General features: G+C 46.1%; 2 protein-coding genes across 3 annotated transcripts in view; one reads left to right on the top strand and one right to left on the bottom strand.

Annotated features, from left to right (window-relative positions):
* The window catches only part of XDH (xanthine dehydrogenase), a 57,361-nt gene extending 46,874 nt beyond the window's left edge, over positions 1-10,487 (top strand). For both annotated transcript variants that reach the window (XM_021537016.3, XM_021537015.3), the window contains exons 27-37: positions 463-608; positions 1,193-1,274; positions 1,853-1,948; positions 2,669-2,797; positions 3,776-3,850; positions 4,678-4,730; positions 5,828-5,942; positions 6,553-6,618; positions 8,170-8,358; positions 8,796-8,963; positions 9,713-10,487. In XM_021537016.3, coding sequence (XP_021392691.3) covers positions 463-608; positions 1,193-1,274; positions 1,853-1,948; positions 2,669-2,797; positions 3,776-3,850; positions 4,678-4,730; positions 5,828-5,942; positions 6,553-6,618; positions 8,170-8,358; positions 8,796-8,963; positions 9,713-9,763 — 1,170 coding nt within the window. In that variant the 3' untranslated portion in view covers positions 9,764-10,487. The remainder of the gene's footprint in view (positions 1-462; positions 609-1,192; positions 1,275-1,852; positions 1,949-2,668; positions 2,798-3,775; positions 3,851-4,677; positions 4,731-5,827; positions 5,943-6,552; positions 6,619-8,169; positions 8,359-8,795; positions 8,964-9,712) is intronic.
* Positions 10,488-11,170: 683 nt separating this feature from the next.
* On the bottom strand, positions 11,171-16,622 carry LOC110473961 (carbohydrate sulfotransferase 8-like). Its single transcript, XM_021536988.3, has 2 exons — positions 16,380-16,622; positions 11,171-14,952 (listed from the first exon to the last, which is right to left on the bottom strand). The coding sequence occupies exons 1-2, from the start codon at positions 16,477-16,479 to the stop codon at positions 14,138-14,140; spliced, it is 915 nt and encodes a 304-aa protein (XP_021392663.2). The 5' UTR covers positions 16,480-16,622; the 3' UTR covers positions 11,171-14,137.
* Between the last annotated feature and the right edge of the window lie 6,284 nt (positions 16,623-22,906).

Below are 22,906 nucleotides of genomic sequence, written 5' to 3'. Positions count from 1 at the left end.
GGGTGACACTGCCTTGGAACAAGCTCTGAGAACTGTGCCAGCCATTCAAGATTTTTAAGCATAAGAACTTTTGCTTCATTTTTGCTGAGCTCCCAGCAGGATCTCAAACTTGTGTGACAGATACATTCTAGCATAGATTATCTTCTGTTAAATTAACTTCCTTGGTAGCCTCAATTTTGTAACATCTGCTTTAAGGATAGATATTAAAAAGACGAAAGTCCAAAGGCACCAGGTACCTTAATCTTACTGACAATGTGTTTTAAGTCCCAATATCTTAAAATTTCCAGGCTTAATATCTTCATGCTGTTCCATAAACAGATGTATGTTTGTTAATTGTTTTGCTTCTTGACTCTTTGTAGAAAGAGCGAAGGAGTAAAATCAGGAAACAACACACTTTAGATCTCATTCCTCCTTATCCAAAGCATTAAACTTGGCCTGTCCTTTCTGTGTCTCTTTGGGAAGGTGAGGAAGCTCAATCTCTACCATGAAGGAGACACAACTCATTTTAACCAAAAGCTAGAGGGATTTACTCTACGAAGATGCTGGGATGAATGTTTGTCCAGCTCCAGCTATCACAGCAGGAAGAAACTGATTGAAGAATTCAACAAGTAGGTGCCCTGGAGCTGTCTTGTCACTGGGTGCACCTGTTGCCTACTAACTTCTATAGTTCTCTTAGCAACTTGAGTGATGTGAAGTCACACCTTATATTTGCAGACTGTCTTCTAAATATTTCTCCTTTTGTAATCCCTTTATGCTCACTGTCAGAGGAAAAGTCTATCAGAGAGCTGGTAGCATAAATAAGGCCAGAATCAGACCTAGCATGATGTGATTTTGTAAGTGAACTGTAGCAAAGAAGAGGGAGTCTGTTAAGTCCAGCTGGGATCTTCATATGACTGTCAAGGCAATCTGTTTATGCTTCCCTCTGCCTGATAGACTTCTTTAGTTGGCTTTATATATATGACTGAACAGCTAATAGTATGGACAACTGCTTCTATAATGCTTGCAGAAAGCATCTTCAGTTGCAGTTCTTGTTGGAGCACACAAAAAAAGCCTTTCTTTAATACAAATTAGTGATTAACTCAGTCTGTATCACAGGCATTTAATTTCCATTTGATGCACAGTCAGAGGGAAGCACAGTATTGATTTATGATAAAATGCTCATGGGTATATGAATAATGTTCTTTCCTTGCAGGCAGAACCGCTGGAAAAAGAGAGGGATAAGCATCATTCCTACCAAATTTGGCATCAGTTTCACTGTCCCATTTCTGAACCAGGTCTGTAAATGTCATTTGCCCTTTCACTAGAGAAGTTGGATTTATGCTGCCTCCCCCAGGCCCTCCTCCATTTGTACCAAGCTGGAGCTTCTTGAAGAACTAGTCAATTAGTTAAGAAAGAGTACACATTTTCGAGCCAAAATGAGCACCATAGCAATTTCCAGTTTATACTGTCCCAAAGACACTGCAATCACACTGCAATACACCTGCATTTCCAGGGTACTGTGTTAGGTTGATTTGCCTGCCATTCTCAATAGTAGAAACACTGCTCCTGTGTTTGAGCTGATTTGATGGACTGTCAGTGGTGTTTCAAATTTGAGGTTAAGGGTGCATCTGTGTTTCACAGGGGCAGGATTGAATTGCTTCACCTCCTTTCTGAGCTGAAAATACTGATTGGGGTTTGTTATGTCATTGGAACTTCTAGTGAGTTGGTAAGACTAAACCCAAACTCACCTCAAGTGTAAACAAGTGGCTTCAGTTGCACCAAACAACCTCAGTCTAGTTCTAAATGAATTCTCTTAGTAGCCTGCTAAATACTCCACTAGTTAATTTATGATGATAAATGTTCCCTGTTGTAGGCTGGAGCTCTGGTCCATGTGTATACAGATGGCTCTGTGTTACTTACACATGGGGGGACTGAGATGGGTCAAGGACTTCACACCAAAATGATCCAGGTAATACTGAGTTTGGACTTACCTGAATAAGACATCTTTTCAGGATAATTACACTCTCCCTACAGTATTGCCTCAGGCACCTTGGCACTTCCTCTGTGTGTATGCAGAGAGTAACAAACCAGACTGATTCCTCTTCATTGTTTGAGTAGCAGTGCTAGATTTCCAGACTATTATCACAACTGAGTATTAGAATTAGATTCTTCAGCTTAAATCTCATTATGTAAATACTGCATGTTATGCTTTAACAGTTTAACTATTCTGGCAATTTCAGTTCACCCCATAAAGGTACATTTTCCATCCATTTTATATAAAAATTAGTTGTATTGAAAACATATATTTCTGCATATGCTAATGCTTTTGTAGTTAAAAAGGCTCAAGGGTGTAACATTCCTTTGGCAGGAAAATGAAAGGAAAATCTTGTAGGGCTTTTGAACTGATTCTTTTAACTGTTGAGAGAAGAATTTAGTCTCATAACAGGGAAGTGAATGTCTGTCATTGTGGCAAAAGTGTATGTGCTCACACATATTCAGTCTATGAAATTCAAATATAACAATGTTCTGGCTAGTTCTCAGTCACTGGAACAGTTCAGTCTGCAGGGAAAATGAAGTTTATGGTGGGAGAGGGGGTAGAGGCTGCAGTGTGGGTCCTGGCAGTGCGAGCAATGACTGGCAATGCTCATGGATAAGTGCTGCTTACCGATTGTTTACCTTTGCTTCACAGGTTGCTAGCAGGGCCCTGGGAGTCCCCACATCTAAAATTTACATCAGTGAGACCAGCACAAACACTGTCCCAAATACCTCCCCAACAGCCGCTTCAGTCAGCGCAGACATCAATGGAATGGCCGTCTATGTATGGAAGCTGAGTTATTTAAAGGAGTGGGTTACAAGGGAGGGCTCTAGGGCACAAAATGTTGGCCTGTACTTATCGTTGTTTAAGGAAAACAACCATCAAAAGGTAGTTCCAGTGTAAGGATGTCTCATAACGTTACCTGGCATAGCTAGCAGTAGCATTAGATTGTGAATTCCTATATTTTTCAAGTCATTCAAAACTTTCCTTCAGTCCTTTGGCAGCTCTAAAATTAGAGTATTTGGGATTACTCAAAATGAGCAGAACAAAGCATCCATTTAAAGAGCCAACTTCAAAGTAATTAATACAGCCTTATCTACAACAAATGTATTTTGCTGCATGTATTAATAGCAATTGGTTTGAGAGCTGTACTCCACAAGCTCTAACTGTTAATCAGCCCAGAGCAAATGTTCTGCTGTAGCAATGGCATGGTCATGGCTGTCTGCCATGGTGGAGTTACCAATGCATATATTTCCTGGGTATGTGATTTTTCCATTTTAAAGAATTTAGTACTGGTCATTCTCAGTTTAAGAGACAAGGGGAAATTAAACCTGCAAAGTAAAATAATCAGGATATTTTTATTCTCTGCACAGATTATCTGAGTAGGTTGAATTTTGGGAAGAAATTTTTTGTTCTTTCAGTGTTAAAGGATCATCTTGTAAGCTATGTTGAGCAGTCCTGTACAGATGGGGTACAGATAAAGTTAATGTATAAATGAGCAGACTTCTCATATTTTGTGTCATGGTTCAGAACGTTCTGTGCTGAATTTGGGATTTCTTTCTGCTATCAGCACAGCCAATCTCCTTTAAAATCCTTTTCAGGCAACATTAGCAAGCTTTGTTCCTTTTTATAATTTGCCAAAGTCCTAAAAGGCCATATTGATCTAAATAGAAGGTTCTTTGAAACTCTTAGAGGGCTCTTAATACCATAAACTGGCTATTCAAATCTTAAAATATTTTTTCTCATTCTCACTCTTTCTAGAACGCATGTCAAACTATCCTAAAAAGACTCGAGCCAATCAAACAGTCTAATCCCAAAGGATCCTGGGAAGACTGGGTAAGCTGTTTCTATCTGTCATGAGACAAGTGGACGTTGTCAGAGATTGCTTTAATTGGCAAACCACATGTGCAGTTGTGTCCTCCAGGCCTTCTGCACCTTGCTAGCATAGATTTGAGCAGTGACAGTGAAACAGAAATTTGGAACAGATTTCCAAGTAATTAAAACTTACAAGAGGTCATCCCCAAGACATCTGTTGTTGTTTTAATCCTGAGATTTCTCCAAATTTTGGAGCCTGCCTACAACAAACTTCATCAGAGAAAAGTCTTGAGTGGTTATGTGTATATTTGTAGTCAGGCTACAGTCTTGGACAGAAAGAAACCTGATTTTTAATGAAGGGATTCTGTAGCATAGACAGCTCTTATTGAGCTGCTGTTCAGCCCCTGTCATGCTCCTTGTCTGCAATATCTCTGTCCCCTCGATGAGAAGAGGTGGAGGGGCTGTAAGGCTCTGTCCAGATCCAAGCTCTGCTCTTCATCTGAGGAGTTTTGACTTTGGGATTTAAAAGTCAGGATAGAATTTCTCTCACTAAAGTCAAGATGACCTGTCAATTTAACCTTTGTCCCTGAGGCTAAAAGTCTAACCTGTAGCTGAGAGACAAACAAAAAAAACAGGTCTCATCCTCTGCCAGTGATTCAAGTTCTGCCCTTGGTAGCTGCTGACAGGGCTGTTTGGGGAAGCAGCTGCAATCATGATGTTGGGTAGTGTGACAGCTGTCTGTCACTGGACGTTTTCTACTTGAGGCCTCCTGGAAATGTTTTGTGCAGTTATTTTGAAGGGCCTAATTGTATGTTTTACTGTTTTCAAACTCTTGTTCACGTTACCAGATCAAAACTGCCTATGAGAGTTGTGTCAGCCTGTCAGCCACGGGGTTTTATAGGTGAGTGAAAATTCACACTGCAGAAGCACTGACTCAAGTGCATGGATTGCATCCAGGGAAATTCTGGGAAGATTTACAGCCTCCAGCCCCCTGTAACTGCTCTACATTAAAGCTGCATTCCCCTTCCTACCTACAAGTGGTAAGCTGAGGTTAAGTCTCCTGGGTGGGGAAAATCAATTCCTGATTGAGCACAGCTCTGAGGGCAACTAAGTCTAGAGTAGATCTGACTTCATTCCAGCTGACCTTGGCCTGAAGAGGCATAAATGAAATCAGAGCTTTGCCTGGGGCTCTGCTCTGTGTCAGCCTTGTGGCCTAGGTTTGCACTAGGACCACCACGGAGGATAAGAGGGGACAAGGATTGTCCTTGAGGAAAATCCTGTCTCTTGCAGCATGAGCAGATGCCAGTGTTTCCAGCATTGTTCTCCCACTTCAGACTCTTGCTGGACCCTGTGTAGTTGTGAAATGAGGCACTTCTCTTAGTCAGCTTTACTGCTGGAGGACAGCAGAGATCCATCATCTTTAAGGCAGAGGGGTTGACATTAATAAATAGTCATAGTGTTTAGAAAAACCTATTTAGGGCTAAAATACACTATGTGTTAGTTTCTTTTGCATCCCTGAAATGTATTTTTTCTAACCAAGTGACTTGTCAGCATTTTAATAAACCAGTTTTCAGATAAAGTATAAGCAGTCAGACACAAAATTTGCCATGAACTGTGCTTAAAATCAGTTCTAAGCTTAATAGAGTTTCTGCTTCAGCTTGACTATGTTCTGAAGTCTAATGACCTTAAAGAAATGTTCAGTTCCACTCTAAAGCCAAAGGATTTTCTGCTGAATTGGTAGATAATAGTCACCACGAGCCCTGTAATTTATGAGCCAATAATGATGGCTTAAACATTTTGATAGATTCAAACAGGTTTTGAAATACAAAGTAGATTTAGCAGATTTCTCTTTATAGTTGTTTACACTTGTAATTTCTGCATGAGCTTGACAGAAGGAATGAAACAAAAGTGAATAAGAGTTTTGATAAGTAGCAATGTAGTTGTATTTGGGTTTTTTTTCATGGAGTTTAATGTGGTTTTGTTTCTCTTTGTATCAAGAATTCCTGAAGTTGGCTACAACTTTGAAAAGAATGAAGGGAAACCATTCTCTTACTTCAGTTATGGAGTTGCCTGCTCTGAGGTTGAGATAGATTGCCTGACAGGTGACCACAAGGTGAGGGGTCAGCAGTGAAACAGAACAAATACTGGGTGTTAGCCTATTCCTGGCTCTATCATTGGTCTGGTGGGACCTTCAGCAAATTTCTTAACCCCTCTGTTCCACAGTGCAGCGATCCGTAAACTGTAAAAAAACAATAATTATCTACCCCGCAGGGATTTGGAGCTTAATGAATGATTGCAGAAGTTATTGGATTTGCTTGAGTAAGAGATAGCAGCACTGTGTTGGCACAAAAGTACAGAAACATCCTCGGATTGAGTTAATCATTAAAAATAATACTGAGGACTTTTGGAAAGAAAGAAAGAAGGAAAATAAAAAGAAGAAAAAATTAAATCAGCATCTGTCCTAGTTGGTTATTCTGAGCTACAGGCCACTGATACCAGCAACTTAGAACTAATATTAACTGGGTCCACTGGACCTCTGGGGAAAAATGCAGTGAGTTCCTTTGAATTACTTTTGGAGTGAACTCAGATTAAAAGTCAGTATGAGAAGTTCAGCTGAGTTATAAGATTATGTGGGATAGTGTTTGGATACTCTTCCTCATTCTTCCAATCATGGACCAGTTCCAGAGATCTGTGCTGATTTACCCTTTATTCCTGTTTTTTAGAACATTCGCACAGACATTGTTATGGATGTGGGTACCAGTCTAAACCCAGCCATAGATATAGGGCAGGTAAGTGAAAAGTGTTGCTACTTCCATCATGTTAAGGCAATCACACTGCTCTCAGGCTTTTCAATTTATTATCCCTCTCCAGGCTGTGCCTTTGTAAACACATGCTTTTAATTTGACACAGACTTACATGGGGAAATATTCTGTTAGGGTTTGGGGATTTTTGACTTGGATAATAAGACTGCAGGATATTGTTCAGTTACCATCCCATTGAGGTTTTTCAGGCTAAATCCCATGCCTGATATTTATATTCCTATCTGCCAATATTAAGTTTATTTAATTTAGTGAAAATTCTCCTGATTAAAGAGTTAGGGTGCCAGATTCTGTCTTCCAGCTCCTGCTCTGTAGAATTCTCAATAGGAAGCTGGACCAGTCACTTATCTTGCAAAGTCCTTGGGCAGGCACAAGATTACTTCAAAATTTTGTGCAGTAATAATAACAATATCTCTTAGCAGATAAGGGTAATAAACCAGGGTTTTTTGACAGACCCAAGAGATGAATTGTTAGCTGTATGCTTATCTAGCCATCTTAGAATTAGCTCGCTGGCTAACTCTAGATGTCGACATGGTGTAACTCCAGTGGAACTGCTGCAGAATTTGGGATGACAGGAGAGAATGAGTTGCAAAGCTCTGCTGTAGCTAAAATGAAATTTCCTTGAAAGTGATGTTTTTTCTGAAAGAGATTTTTTAAGTGTCCAAGGGGAGAAAAGGATTTTCTGTCTTTGAGGTGTGTCACTTTAGGTTTGAGAGTTGAGAGATGGGCTAAATGGAGCCTGTCAAAGGGGCCTTCAGTTCCTGTGTCCTTCCATGAATTGCTGCAGAGGATGTGGGGGCACAGTAGAGAAAGGATGTGGCATGACTGCAGGAATACAAGTACACAGATATGGGGCAATGAATGCTTGTGACTGCTCTGGCTGTCAGATACCTCAGTGGGCACAGAGAGCAGAGCTGCTTTGTGCAGGGTTGTTCAAGCACATTCTCCTCTCATAATCTTTTTTCTCCTAAAATTTACAGTAGAAAAAATATGTAAAGTTTTTTAGTATTTAAATGGATATGGGAGTGTTTTTGCAGGTGCCTGTGCTGCTGACCTGATAATACACAGCACTTAGGAAAGCATTTATACTGAAATAGAAAGTATAAAATAGTTTGTCTTCAGATGTTTCATTTTCAGTCCTTTTAGTCTACTAGTCCTTTGATATATCAGCAAGTTCAACTCAATCAATGTTCACCTACCTGGGAAGAAATCAATATTTTATCATTGATTTTTTGTTTCTGTTGCTTCATCAGAAAACTCCTGTTTTGTGTTTACAGAAAATCTGTTTGCATGTATTTGTAAATTGCTTCAGCTGCCAGGAAATGCAGCCACATTTATGTGAGAACACAGGAATTGTGCAAAGATTGTACCCAGCAGAAAGGACAAGGGTTTAGAGATAACAAGCAGGATCTGAGTCAGGTGGAGAGGGTTGAAAACCCTGGTGGATGTTGTCACTGTTTGACCTTGTGCAGGGAAGAACAACAACAGAGAGACTGTAACCTTGTTTGGATGTGTTTGTAGATAGAAGGAGCCTTTGTCCAGGGCATTGGGCTCTTCACCATGGAGGAGCTGCGTTACTCTCCTGAAGGGAACTTGTACACTCGAGGGCCTGGCATGTACAAAATCCCAGCATTTGGAGACATCCCTGCAGAATTCAACGTGTCCCTTCTCCGTGACTGCCCCAATAGCAAGGCAGTTTACTCATCCAAGGTATGCCTGTGGGGTCTGTGGGCCTCTTTACTGCCTCGTGACACTGTGAATCTGAGTGGGATAAAGTTATGATCCTGTGTGTCTGAACAGTTCACCTCATCATGCTGTGGTTGCTCTGAGGTCAGGATGTTTTTCTGTTTCTTATCAGAAATGCGTATATTATCCTTTCTAGTTAGGAAGACCTGAAGTACCTGCACATTGCTGCCATGATTGTCCATTAGACAGAACTGAAGTGGCTTTGCTGTGTGACAAAGCTTGTGTTTTCTTCCTGTTTCTTCTTTAAATGGACTGAGGGTTGATTTAGCTCAGTCTTTCCTCTGATCACACCTGGCACACTGGAGGCTGTTTTAGCATCATGTTTCCTCACTGAGCACATCTGGTTGAATGAGGTTCCCATCTGGAAGGCAAAGCCTCACTCTTGCTTGTGCTCTGTCTAGGCTGTGGGAGAGCCACCTCTGTTCCTGTCTGCCTCAGTGTTTTATGCCATTAAAGATGCCATCTACTCAGCGAGGAAGGACTCTGGCCTGACAGAGGCGTTCAGGCTGGACAGCCCTGCCACCCCAGAGAGGATCCGCAATGCTTGTGTGGACATCTTCACCAAAATGGTAAGAGTCTCTGGTCTCAGTCTGCTCCCTGGCCAGCCTACCCATAGGGGAGTGGGCCTGGAAGTCATGGGGGCCTGGGGCTGGGATTAGGGCAGGATAGGGAGGCTGTGTCCCTGCTCCAATAGATGGGTTTTGTTTTGGGTGTTATCCTTCATTTGACATGCCATCCAGCTGACATGCCAGCTGAGAGCCAAATCCACAGCCCAGCACTGCTAGGGCTCCCACTGCAGGAAGGGCTGCTGTAACAGCATCTCTGAAGTTCAGTCCATTCCATTCTCCAGGTGTTGGGTGTGGAACAAAGGCACTGACTGCTTGTCCTGATGCTCCTGACTATCATCTCTCAGAATCATCCCATATGATGAGGGCCATGGTGTGGTTTAGTGGTATCCCTCAGCAGGGGAGAGAGAGAAAATTGTTCCTTCAAATACTCCCTTCTTCTGAATGTTACGGCCACAGGAGTCTCCCTAGAGCTGTGGACTTGATCTGAAGGAGTGCAGGAGTTATCCCTGTCACTGCTTCTCTTGGGCTGCTGTCATAGTGTTGTCACAGGGCTCTGTAGTAGTCAGCCATCAGGTCTCTAACAGAAGTGCCATGAGACAGACATCTCTGTCTTTGGAAAAACTGGGACAGGAGCTCCTATCTTCACATGTACCAAGTCCCCCACCTGAAAGGCAGCGTGGTGGGACATGCTGAACTCTGGACAGGACCCTCATTTGTTACTAATTCAAATATTTTTTTTCTCTTTATAGTGCCCTTCTGCTGAGCCAGGCACCTTTAAGCCATGGTGTGTGCGTGTGTAGGAGGAAAGTTTGAGGAGCAAACTCTGCTGGAACTGATCTTACACCAGAGGAACCACAAGGCAGTAGGACCATAATGGAGAAAAAAACCAGCCTGTGTTCATGTGGCTCACCCACTGATTCACAGAGCTTTCACATTTAATTGTCCAATCACTGTTTTCTCTATGAGAGACAATTGCTGCCAGATTATAGCTGTGATGTAAATTCAAATGAAGAGTAAATTGAAGGTGATGCTATCCAAGTGTAATTGAAAAATCTTACAGATTTAATATAAAATTGCTGCAAGGATGCTTCTTACCAGCTAATGTGAAATAGCAAGGTGGTTGTTTCTTCTTTTTCCTGCTATGGGGAAAAGATATATCACCTTGTGATGCTGTGCCAAGAAGGACTCGAGTGTGTTAATCCCAGACATAGAGTCCTCTAGCTGAGATGGAGGAAAGTGTAAGGTGCTGAGGACCCTGCTGTGTCCCCTTTGCACACAAAGCCAGCTATATTCTAGGGGGAAATGAGCAGGACTTTTGGTGTTGGCTAATGAAGATGGTCTTACCTGTGTAACAAAAGTGTTTCAGAGGCAAGGGCTAAAATGTGATCAATAACTGATTTACCTGAAAGTTCAGTGACTGTTGCTTTGTCTGCACCTGGGCTTTAATGAGATTTTAGTTCAAGTGCTACCTTGTCTTCTCTGATTAAAGATAAAAACTAAATATACCAAGAGTACTTCAAGCAAGATGCTACTTTGTTTGACACAGACTTTTCCCATCCCACACCCCCACATCTCTCCCCATCCTTTAAATAGGAAAGGACATCAGAGACCTTGGAGTAACAGAAATTTGCTCATCAATGTTCCCGAGGTAATTTATACCAGCCTAAGCAAGGGGTACGAGAAGGTTGGGCACAGCTGGGGATTAGCTGGCTCTGGGTGCCCTCTAGGGTCAATCCCTTTCTGTCATGCCCTTGTCTTCTTTTCAAGAGAATTCTTAGTTTTGCTGAATGTGATACATTTTGCTACAGGGAGCGCTTGGAAAAATGTGCTGGCTATGTGATGACCTGGTATCATCTGGATTGAATATGATTTTCATGTTGGATTTAGTGCAGGGCATCCCTCCTGACAGATTTTGTCACTGTCAGATTCAACACTGGTGCACCATGTTATCTCTAGATGGTTTCAGCTACATACTGTGCCTGCTTATCATCTGCAAAGTTTTATCTGTTTTTCTGGCCTACTGCTTTACAAAAATGCCCCTTTTCTCTTTTTGCACTCCCAGGGCCATCAAAAAAGTATGGTGCAAGAGGATGTAACTCTTAATACAAAATTTTGCTCATGTACAAACCTCTTAAAATTTGCCTTCATCTTAGGACTGGACAATGTATGCTCAGTGTGAAATATTTTTTTAAGCACTCCAGGGTATATTGCTTGGAAAAGTGTAGATTTATTTCTCACCTCGAAATATTATGGATCTACCATCTAAAAGAAGGGAATTTGTATATGTGAGTTGCTGGAAGTATTTTGTGCCTGTTGGGCTTGCTGTGTAATTGTTATTAATTGAAATATAATAACTGGTACTTCTTAAACTCTGAGGTACTGAGCAAGAACACATTTTTGTTTTCTCCTGAAAGTTGGCAATATGTAAAAATCCTCTTAGAGAAGAAAACATGATAATTCATGTGCAAGAACATGAATTATGCAGCTATTGGAGCCTGTGTGTCCACATTCTTGGGTGTCCAGGGAGAGATGCAAAACACTAAGTCTGTAAGGTAGATTGGTATCAGCTGTTTCTGTGAATTCCACCTTGTGGGATTGCTGGACATGCTCGTTCAGACCAGGATGAGAAGAAATGCAAAGGTAATGTGTGTTAAAGCAGAGCATGGACACACAAGCAGGGTGGGATACCCAGGAGCTCCCAGTGTCATCCCAGGGGAAAGTTGCCAGTGTTCATGATAGACCTGCTGCTAACTGATGGTCCTGGGAGATGTTGGGATGTCACCAGCAGGATGAATAAGTGCTCTTTCTCTCCCAGGTTTTGGAGTTTTCATCATTTCAGGATGGGTTTGTGAGTGTCTCACACAATCACAGTGACTACCTGGTCAGATTAAATTTTTTAAAATTAGATGCATCAAGTCTGTTTTGCTATTTGCTTTGTGAGTCAATTGGAAGTGCATTTGCCAAGTTCTTTGTGCATGCAATGGTCAGAGCAAACCTGTGGAGCCACTTTTGCTGCAGTATCAGTGAGCCACTCTTTCCCAGGCAGCAGCCCTGGCCCTCATGCCCAGCCCAGCCTGAGGCCCTCCCGATACCCTTACACAGCTGATGCAGAAAGCAAACACTTTCCTTTTGGCGTGCCCTGGAATTGAATGTAAATTAAATCAAACACCTGGGGACAGCAGTGCTATAAAATCAGGGTTGCTAAATAATGACAGCAACTGAATGTGAGGGTGTAGGGAAAAGGGAAGCTTGGAGGCTAATAGGAATTTAAAGAAAGATCACTGTGCTACCTGTCTGTGCTGTGGGACTCTAAGAACATGAAGCTGAGGTTTTCGTGTCACCTCTCAATGTTTGAACATTTCATACGTTGCTTTCCTGTGGAACTAAGTGCCCAGCACCTTAGGAAAGGACTGAGGGACCCACTGGGGAGGGCTGGCAGGAGGAGACGATCCCTGGCCTGAGGTGTGCTCTCCACTACAAAGCTGTGGGGGAGGGAACAGCTCTCCTGCCCGGAGTGCACAACACTGCGCTCTGCCAGGTGCTGTGTCCCATTTCTTCACACTACATCTCACTGTGTGGGGTCTCAGCTCGCTGTCACTGGAGGGAAAGCTACTCATGAAGAGAAAAATGTTCCTTTTCTAGTACTTTCCAGTGAAATAGAGCATGGATGCAAGATTCTTAATTTGATGGCATATAATGGGAAATTTGCTGCTTTTCTCCTTCCAGAAGTCTCTCCTCAGAAGAGGAACTATGCCATCTTGCTAGACTGTAAAGTACTGCGCACAGTAATGGCATTTAAATAGTAATTACTGCAGCTGGAGAGTGTGTGGGAGTATGAAAGGAGCCTAGCTGATCTAATGTTTTAATGCTATTAATTGCATGGCCTTCTGTGAGAGAGGGAGGCCAAGATTTTAGTAATTGCTTTAGGTCAGGTCTAATCAACAATTTTCACTAACATTCTTTAATGAGAGCTGTCAAAACGGTACCATGAATGTAAGGAATTCTCTGTGAATGTCACAACATTGCAAAATAAAGCTGCTAAATACTCTGGAAACAAGTATGCTATGGTCAGAGTCTGGCAGGATTTGAAATCTAGACAACTCATCCTTGGTGTTTGTTTGACAAAGATGGACCCTTCCCATGGGCTGTGAGTCAGATCAGCTCAGTGACCAAGGCAGGGAGAGGGCGAGTGATTGCTCTGGGCTGCCCAGCTGGATGAAGCTGTGAGCCAGCTGGAGAGATTGGGCCTCTGTCTGGCCATGCTGGCAGCCAAGTCCAAAAGAAAGCGGAGTCCTCATGCTTCTCTGCCAGCAGGAGCCTGTAGTAGCCACATCCTGTTTTCCATAGCAGCACAGTGATGCATTCTGACACTTCTAGCCACCAGTTGCGGACACAAGGTGGGAGGCAGTCTGTCTGGTGCTGTGGCTGGTACCTGGTTCACACTGACACTTCCTTGTCTCAGGGCTGGTGCACCAAGCTGAATGCTGGCCTTGGCCCACTGGAGTCAGCCCTGGAAGGAGGGGAGCCAAACCCAAAACCTGTGAATGGAGCAAGCATTGGGTCCCAACCCCAAGGCCGACTTCAGCCCACACACATAGGAGATGAGGCTGTAAAACAGGAACAGTTCACACAGAACAGAAAAGACCAAATGATGGGTTGGGCTTGACCCCTCCCTGAGCATGAAAAGTTTGAGAACCCTGCCAGTGGCTCCCCAGCAGGGTGTGCCACCCTGTGTCACATCTCAGCCTCCAGGTGACATGCTCCTCTGGGAGCACTTCTTGTATCTGAGTGGGAAGATTTGTCAGGAAGAAGCCATTGCCAAGCTTCTTGGCCCAACATGGAACCCAGAAAGGGAAATGTCAGCGTGGGCATGTGTGATGCTACAGAGGTTTGCAGCAGGTCCAACCCACCCTACCCCAAACATCGCAGTTCAGCTTGTGCGGTTTTCCAAGTCCAGTGCCACAAGCTTTCCTAGTGTCTGCTCTTGTGTTTAAGCACGATTCAACCACGTTGATGCCCTGTCCCTGGAAGTGGTGTGTCTCAGCTCTCTGATGGGTCTTTTGGACTGTGTCATGGAAAACCTCACTGCAAGCAGCTGGGAAACAAAGGCCTGTCAGTATCTTGAAGCACTTGCCTATGGATTAATGCTCCCTGAAACACCTCCTCCGTATGGGCTATTTCTGCCAGGTCTCCACGGTGCTGGGATGGTCTGACAGGAAACTGTTAGAAAATGGGAAAGCAGCAAGGTCCCAGCGGTAGAAATGAGACAGCTGCTTCTTCTGCTGGGCAGACAGCTCGCTGAACATCTGCTCTGACAACCACCTGTAGGTCCACTGCACCTGGCTGTCGGTGAGCTCAGGGAGGAGGCTGCCCACAGGCAGCCCAGCCCGGCGCAGCAGGTGGCCCAGCTCCTGCCTGAGGAAGCCAAACATCACCACGTAGTCATACTGGATGAGGCAGGGCCGGCACAGGCTGACCAGTGGTTTCCAAGCCACGCTGCTGTTGTGCATCCCACTGTCTAGCACTTCCTGGATGAAGCTGCTGAAGGACGGGCTGATGCCCATGCCTTGCAGGAATGTGGCAATCAGCCTGTGGAAGGGGTCCCTGACAAACAGCACCTTGGTGTAAGACCCCAGCATGGCCTTTATCTCCGTCTGGTTGAACTCGCTCAGCCGTGTCTCCTTAGTGTGCAGCCGGTGGTAGGGGAGCAGCACTGGCAGTGTCACATTTTCCTCCTCTAGCTTCTCCAAAAGCTGATGCCATTCCTCCACCCCTGCTGATGGCACTTGGCAGTAGAGGAGGTCCAGCTTGGTGTTCACCCTGAGACTCGGGAGCAGGGAGGCTCTCATTTCCCGGTTGCTTGGCAGTGTGCTGACTTTGCCTGCTTGGCTGCAGAAAGCTCTCAGTCTCCTCTTCCTGAGCTGCTGGACGTGAAGAAAGGTGTCCAGTGTCAAAGTGAAGCCATCCTCTGCCTTGGGAGCCAGGTCACCTGGGAAACAGCATTTGGAGATGGGGGTAAGGAAAGAACACAGTGCCCCGAGTCAGACCCCAGGCACACAGTGCTGTTGCAGGCTCGTCTGCAGTTATTCACTGTGGAAGGGATTCAGCGTGGACAAAATGGATGGGAGAGAGGAGGCCAGCTCTATCTAGCAAAGAACTTGGCTTTGCTGGGAAATGGGTTTCTGTCCCCATGAACATGTGAGATTATGGACACCCAGACACCCCTTTCCCCAAATCACCATGCCTGAGAACTGATCTAAACGAGATTTATTCCACAGGTCCAGTTCTCTGCTAAATCATAATTTTTGCTTTTAACCCCTTGCTTGCAGCTGAACATCACAGAGGTGAGTTTACCGAAGAATCAAAAATATTTTGAGAGACCAGACAGTAGTAATTTGGTTTGTAGCTACAAATACATGATGTCCTGCAAACCCTTTTGCATCTGTTAACATCAGCTACCAAGTATATGTTTGTAAGGGATTATTCTTAATGGCTCAGGTGATTTAGGGACCCAAATGACATCATTTCTTGCATCACTCCCATATGTAAATTTTTTCTCTTGCAGATAAAAAGGCAAAAGCAAATAAAAAGCAAAGATAAGTGAGATGACAACAAAGCAAATATAAAAGGCAAAAGCAAATACAAAGACTCTATGAGAGTGAGTTTAATTTCTCAAATTTCAGCTTTGCTTTTTTTTGTCTTCTTAGTTTTGATGTGAAAAGGCCAGAGTGGGTTTGAATGTAGAAGATTAATGCCTGCCTTGTTGGTTTATTTTCTTTAGCAGCAGCACATCTGCCTCATCTGGTCAGTGCAGGCATCTGGCAGCCCTGGGGAGACTGATGGTTTGTTCTGTGTCCTCAGGAAGTTAAATATTTGGGGAGGCTCTTGTACAGAGCAGCACAGTGAAAAGCAGAGAAGCACAGTTAAAATTAGGCAAAGGACATCAGGAACACAGGAAGAAACACAGTGGTTCCTGAAGCTATCCCGAGCTGCTCTTAGACTCACTCAGTCCCAGAATGACAATGTCTGTAACATATAGTGACGACTTTGCCCTGGAGCGATGAGAACTGGAAGGAAGGATGCATTTTTTAGGCAAGAAAAGCAATAATCACCAATGCCCCTGCTCCCTCTTGCGTTCCCGACAGCATTTCACAACAAAACAACAAAAGTTTCCTTAACAAAAGTTTTGGTAGCTCCCTCCAGCAGCTTGACACCCGTTTTCCCCACCACACCTGAAATCAATGACCCCACTAAGAACACAAAGCTGCTGGCCCCCACAGCAAGGGCTTTCTCCACAAGCACCAAGGGCGTTGTCCGTGCCGTCGGCACTTGCCCAGCCGGGCGCTCTGTCAGAAGCCGCAGGGCAGCTCGCGGGCCGCGGCCGCCCTGCCGCAGCGCCGCGGGGCCGGGCCTTACCTGCGCGGCCGCGGGCCGGGCCCGGCAGCAGCAGCCGCCAGCTGAGGAGGGCGGCGGCGGCCAGGGCGGCCGAGAGGCCGAGGCGGGGAAGGAAGCGCATTTCTGGGGTGTGCTGGGTGCCGGGCGCTGCTGAGGGACGGGAGCTGGGGAGCTCCTGTTTGTTCAAACACACCCAGCCGGAGCTGGGTTAAAGTACTGTTTGGGCAGCAGGGAAGCGGCCTGAGGCACAGCAGGTGCCGCCCGCCCGCCCGCCTCCACCGCGTGGGATTTGGGGGCAGAATCTGCCTTTTTATTCGGTCTGTGCCATGCCAGCTGACAGCGCTGTGAGGGACAGGCCCTGCATCCCCGCTTCCCTGCAGGCAAAGATGTCCCGGGCCCCTGACGCTCCCTACTCTGCCGCTTTCGACCCCGAGGGAGGGAGGAATACTCGGGAGCCGTGGAGCAGCCGGGACTAGGACTGGGAATGGCGCTGAGGAGGCAAGGGCTGGGCCACGGCTCCTGCCTCGGTGGTGCTGGGGCGTCTTTTTAGCTACCAGCGGTGGCAGGGGAGGTGGCAGGCCACAGCCAGCGTCGTGGCAGGTCTGGAAGTGCTGAACTGCTGTTTGTGTCCTTCTGCTGTTTACACCGAGCAATGCAGTGGCCTCATGACACAAAAAAAGGGGTGAGCTGCCATGCAGGCAGACAGACGCGCTGCTGCTTCCTTTCTCCAAGCAACCCCGTGGGATGGAAAGCCCCCGTCAGGCGTCCTTGAGGGCTGTGCCACCGGCGGATTTACTCGCCTCCGGACCAGCGTGGCTTCCCAGCAGAGGGTGCTCTGAGCCCGAGGAAGCCCGGCCCGGCCCGGCCCCGCCCGCCGCTGGGGGAGGCGCGGGGCCCGGGCTGTGCCCGCCCTGCCCCACTGCGGCTGAGCGGATCGACTTCGCAGGTTTGTGCCTTTTAAAAGCCTTTCTACAGCGAGGAAATGTTTCCTCTAGGTCTTGTGGGCAGACACTGCTGCAGGTGTCCCTGCAACCTGTCCCCCAAATCTGGGAGAATCCCGGTACAGCCAGAGCTGGGAATGTTCGGTGATGGTGTGAATGGCCATAATTTGCTCATACGATTAAGCAGGGACTGTCCCAGCCACAACCCCAGCGAGCCGAAACGCAGCTGTAACGGGCAGGGAGAAATGCAGCTGATTTTTATTTTACAATCATGAAGTGAAAGCAAAGGGACATTCTCTAAGGGGCAGAAGGAAATAGTGGAAAACCCCCTTTGCTTTGCATTGCAAGGAAACTGAACTTCACAAGTTACATCAGGGTTTAATTTCTCCTTGTAACTTGTATCTGCCATTTAAATGGCTATTTAATTTTTTTTTTTTTTTTTTTTTTTGTTCCTTGGGATTTTTTTTTTTTAATGCTGAGAAGTTTTATTGAGTGTCTGTAGACACTTACAGAAACTCACTGCTGGGCTTCTCCTATTTGCCTTCCATTCACCACTTAGCAACAGCCAGCAAGGTTGAGACTGCAGTTCTTGAACTGAAAAGCTTCCTGCTATATGCTTGTAGGGAGCCGGCAGCCTTTTTTGGGCACAGATGCTGAGTCAGGTGTGGAAATGCATTCATATCCTACTATTTAATGCAATTGCACAAGGGAATTAGTTGGGGAGTTCACATGAAGCTTCCCGTAATTTAGGAAAACCCTCAATGCCATGAATGTGAGAAAAAGCAATTTCTTTTTCTTTACACCAGTAGTAGGATTGCCTGAATAAGGATTTCCAGATTTTTTCCCACCAGTATCTTGAATAACATTGGGCTCCCTTTTTCTCCTCAGAGGACGCAAACCCTTTGGAGATATAGGTTAACAAACATCCTCCTCTTCAGCCTTCCCGCATTCCTCCCACTTCCAAATTTTCCAAAGTATTGTGTTGTGTGACCATGACCCATGGGCACTGATGTGAGGGTCCCCCCCTTGTTCCTCCTCACGCCTGCCTTGTGGGAATGTGAACTTTGCGAAATGATGGCAAACACTGCCTCGTTTGGCAAGGGATGTTTTTACATTGTGAGGAAAGGAAGAGCAGAGAGGAAACCTTCTTATCCCTCTTCTTGTTTGGAAACTTGCATATGACATCTGTGTTTTGCAAGCAAATTTGGGCCCAAATTTGCTCAGCAGAAATGTGGGAGCAGTTGGAGGAAGAACAGAGTTCCCTTCTCCCAAAGCATCATGTAATGTGGAAAGTCTCTGGTCTTTGGGAAGGATGGTCCTGAGAGCAGGGCTGCCAGGCTTCTGGCTGGGAATACATTGCACTGAGTGGATGAGGATTCCTTGAAATCAACCCAAAAAGTCAGGGGTGGGAGTGGGTATTTGTGAATAAACTGGGAGTTCAGTGGCAAGTGGCCTCTTTTCCATCATATCTCTGGGTTCCCAGAGCTCCTCTCTGTGCCTGTGGAGAACCTTGGCTGCCCAGCTTGCTTTGAGGGTAGGGCACACACTCCATCACCCACCCACAGGGCTATCTTACTCTCAGAGATGAGGTTTAGCACTTCAGTTCATGAGCTGGAGCCTGTGTGTAAGCAGCAGCTCCTTCAGTCTTACGGTCATTTCCAAATTGGGCCAGCTCAGCTGCTTCCTGGTGGGATTTGGGATTTTCTTCACTGTAGCTCCTGCCAGATGCGGGTGAGCCAATCTGCCCAGCACACTGAGTCCATCTCTGTCTCCTCCAGTGCTTGCATTCAGCTCTGCCGCTGTTAGCAGTGGATTTGGAAAGGGGACATTTGTCCTTGTGCATTGGACAGGGAGACCAGGCTGGCTTTGGGCATTGGACAGGGAGAAGCCAATGGCCCCAGGGACTGTCCCACACAGCAGCATCCTGGGACTGAGCAGCACTGGACCAGAAATAGTTAGGCAATGCGGAAAGGAAGGGAAAGCAAGTTCCCATTGCACCCAAGGAGTGGAGCAGGTAGGACAATGTTTGGAGTGGTTGTACAACTCTGGCACTTCCTGTTTTCCTGCAGGCAGGAGCTGTGATTGTCACTTCTTATTCAGCTCCTCATCCTGGGAGGAAGACAGCATCAGGCTGTCCAGGGGCAGCAGGATGTTTATGTGGCAGGCTGAGTCAAGGTGCTGCTTTTAATACACCCCAGAGCAGAGTCATTGGGGGAAATGTACATTTTAGATTTCTTTTTTGTTTTAAGGCTCATGAACATCCGAAGTGCTTTGCAATTGCCATCGAGCTGTGTGGCCGAATGCCAGCTGAGTGTCATTGTTTTCTAAGGCTATTACACAAGGATTTTACAGAGTGCCATGAACTACTGGTAATTTAGGTAGGATTTGTCTAATTAGTGATGCTACATTGAGAGGCTTTGCTTAATTACTCCATAAGCTGTCAAACTTTGCATTGTCTCAGCCAGGCCCACATCAACCAGAGCACCTAACAGTGGTGGGGAGAGGATGAGGCAGCCATGCAGCCTCTGCCATGTACCCATCCAGAGGAGCCTTCTCTCCCTGCTTTATTAAGGATAATGGCATTTCCCTGAAAGGGAGAACCAAGGGACTCAATGAGACTCAACATTTAAAAAAATATGGGTTTTTCAGCCATTATCTCTCTGCAGTAGCAGATAGGAATCCCATGGGAAAAAATAGCCTGTGTCTGGATCTATGTATGCAGGGGAAGAATGTTCATGGGACTAGTGGCCATGACATCCATCCCATCACCTGTCATGAGACCAGCAGCCATCCATCCCATTGCTTCCATCCCATCACCTGCCATGAGACCAGCAGCCATCCATCCCATTGCTTCCATCCCATCACCTGCCATGAGACCAGCAGCCATCCATCCCATTGCCTCCATCCCATCACCTGACATGGGACTAGCAGCCATTGCCTCCATCCCAGCATCTCCTCATGGAGCTTTGTGGTGCCACCTGAACAGCACAGTTTCTTTTACTACTACCATCTGTTTTTCCAGCCAGATCTCAGCCTTGCTTTGTGTCCCAAGCTCCTTCTGGCCTTCCTCTCTCTTCAGCACTGCATGGGAAAAACCCAAAGTGCTCCCAGACAAACCAGACAGTGCCCATGCATGTGTGGTAATTTGGAAAATCTAGTCCTTTAGCTTTTCTTTCTCACTTGTTTTTTAATGTGAATTTTATTTCATGCAAAGAGCTCTGCTCTTTGGACTGTTCTTCCCTTTGGGACCTGAGTAAGAGAGGGATCCTGAAAAAGCCCTCAGGAGCCACTTGTCCACCCCGCCAACATGGGGACAAAGCCTTTGCTTGGCCCCCAGCTTCACAGAGGTGGGAGAGTTTTTACTTGGGTGGCCACAGCAGCATTGCTGGGGGCAGCACAGAGGAGATTGGGGTCTGAAACATCTCAAAATCTCCTGAAAAAGAGCTGCTGATGGTGAAAAACATGATGGTGGGAAGAAAACCTCTGTTGTCATCACTCACTGGAACCAGACTTTGATCTCCTGCTGCAGTCCCTGATGGGAAGGGCAGGCGTGGGCTGGGAGGAGATGGGCAAAGGAAGAAGGGATCTCTTGGGATTTGGAGTTGTGTCTCCCATGGGTCCTCTTTTCCTGAGCCACAACTCTCTCACTGCAAAATGGTTTCCCCAGGCTTCATACCCCATGCCTGCCCTGGTTTTTTGAAGAGAGAAGCACTTTTGCTTGGTTTACAGTAGCATTTTCCCCTTTTTGTGTCTCATTTTTTCGTGCTGCTGCCTGATCAGGTGAGGAAAGTTCTCACCCATGGGGGAATGGGTTCTCAGGCAGCTTTTGACCTGGGGACTGGCTCTTGCTGATGCTGCTGAAAGCTGAACTTGTCTGAGAGTGCACCCAGACATCTGCCCACTGTTCCTGGCCTCTCCCAAGGGAGTGCTGCCCCGTGACACTGCAGGCTATCACGTTTTCTTGGTTGCTGGTTGTTTCCATTATTCATACAGCAACTCTTTAAATATTCAGAGATCTCTTGACTGGTTTTTCAGTGGCTTGTGGAGGAGGAGGTGGTGGCATGGCTCGCTGGGGCCACCTCCACACCTGGTTTAGTAGGATGCTATTTCTGATGAGCGATGTTTTCGGGAACTCTGGAGCCTACAGCCCTGACTCCAGACCAGAAGTGGCAGGGGGAAAAGGATTTAAGGTCTGTTTGTTTTACTTTTTTCTACAGACAATAAGCCAGCAAATACACCCAGATTGTTTATATTTGGATAAGGCTGCTCGTGTCCTGTGAAAGGAAAATGACACATCTACTACTTCTCCTGGGGAGAGATGGTGTGGGACAAATGTACTCCTGGTGTGGCTGCCAGAAGCCTCTTTATGCTACTGCTGGGATGTGTGGGATGGCGTTGGCACTGTGGTCCAGATGGGGAGAGCATGGCAAGGGCACAAATGCCTGGTTTTTCTCTGTTGGTGGCATTAGTTTGGGGCCAGATGCACAGGATGGGCAGAGCTTGGTCCCCAGTGCTAGCCCCACATTGCTGCCTCCTTCTCTCCCACTGGGATGTGGGGCTGTGGACACTGGCAGGTAGCCTCATCAGACTTCCCATCCAACAAGTTGTTTTTGGAGTCTGTGGCATGTGAACCACAAACTGAAATTCTGCTTTCCTGTGTTTTTCCCAGAAGCTCAGCCCCTGCTAGCATGACACTGCATGGGGGAAAGACACAAGGCATGGAGGTCTGGCTGCAGGGCTTTGGGCTGGCTCTGCTCAGCTCCCACCACCCCTAACCAGGACATCAGGTGCCTGACCCCCCCAGGGACACCCAACTGGTCGTGCCTGTGTCCCCCTGTCTGTTCTGGCTCTCTCACACCTTCCTGCAGTGAATGGCATTTAGCTGCAAACAGGATTGACAGCAACTCCTGGACGGAGCCAGTGAGGATCAGTGTGCAGCCCCATCCTGGGACTGGCAGAGCCCCCTGCCTCAACACGAGCCTTGTCTGAGCACAAATGAGCACAGGATTCATTTGGGGTACACCACACACAGCGTCCCCCTTGTCCTGAGGTCAGGTCTTATGGATTTTGGGGCCTTTTGCCATTGTCCAGCTGCATGGAGCTGAGGGATGCTCTGCCCTTATCTCCTCTATTCCAACCCTCTCCTGCAAACCTCAGGCATGCCTGAGGTGTTTTCACAGGAGCTAAGCAGTCCATCATGGCAAGTCACAACATGAAGGTTCCAAAAACTACCCCAAAGGAGTTTTCTCTTTTTTTTTTTCCTAATTTGTTAAATCACTCACTTGCAGAAAGCACCACCTGCTTGTCCCATAGGGAGAGGTCAGGCAGTGGGAAGAACAAGTGAACTCAAGGCACTACGGTCATGCAACAGGCCAGGCCAAGTCAGGGAAGAGGAATTTTCTTGGCTCACAGAGGCTTGGCAGCTCCTGGGATGGCTCTGCTGGCCTCACCCTGGGCAGGTGCTGTGAGAAAGTGCCAGGAACTCACAGCTTCACTGCAGTCTGTAACTCCAGCTGGGTCCAACGCTCCCTTTCTTGATGTCAAAATTGGTTAGATTTTTTTTTTTTTCGTTTCCTCAGGGTTATTTTTTACCTAAAAGTGAAGAAA

This window comes from Lonchura striata, chromosome 3 (genome assembly GCF_050655825.1).
Source record: "Lonchura striata isolate lonStrDom1 chromosome 3, ASM5065582v1, whole genome shotgun sequence".
NCBI classification, from domain to species: Eukaryota; Metazoa; Chordata; class Aves; order Passeriformes; family Estrildidae; genus Lonchura; species Lonchura striata.
Note: the sequence above shows the minus strand (reverse complement) of the source record. Positions and strands in the feature narration are given on the sequence as shown.

What these genes read in the sequence shown, in the direction of transcription:
- LOC110473961 (XM_021536988.3), bottom strand. Translation starts at nt 16,479, where the DNA reads ATGCGCTTCCTTCCCCGCCTCGGCCTCTCGGCCGCCCTGGCCGCCGCC. An exon ending in CCCGGCCCGCGGCCGCGCAG is followed by an intron (nt 14,953 to 16,379) that starts GTAAGGCCCGGC and finishes GCTGTTTCCCAG; the next exon opens with GTGACCTGGCTCCCAAGGCA.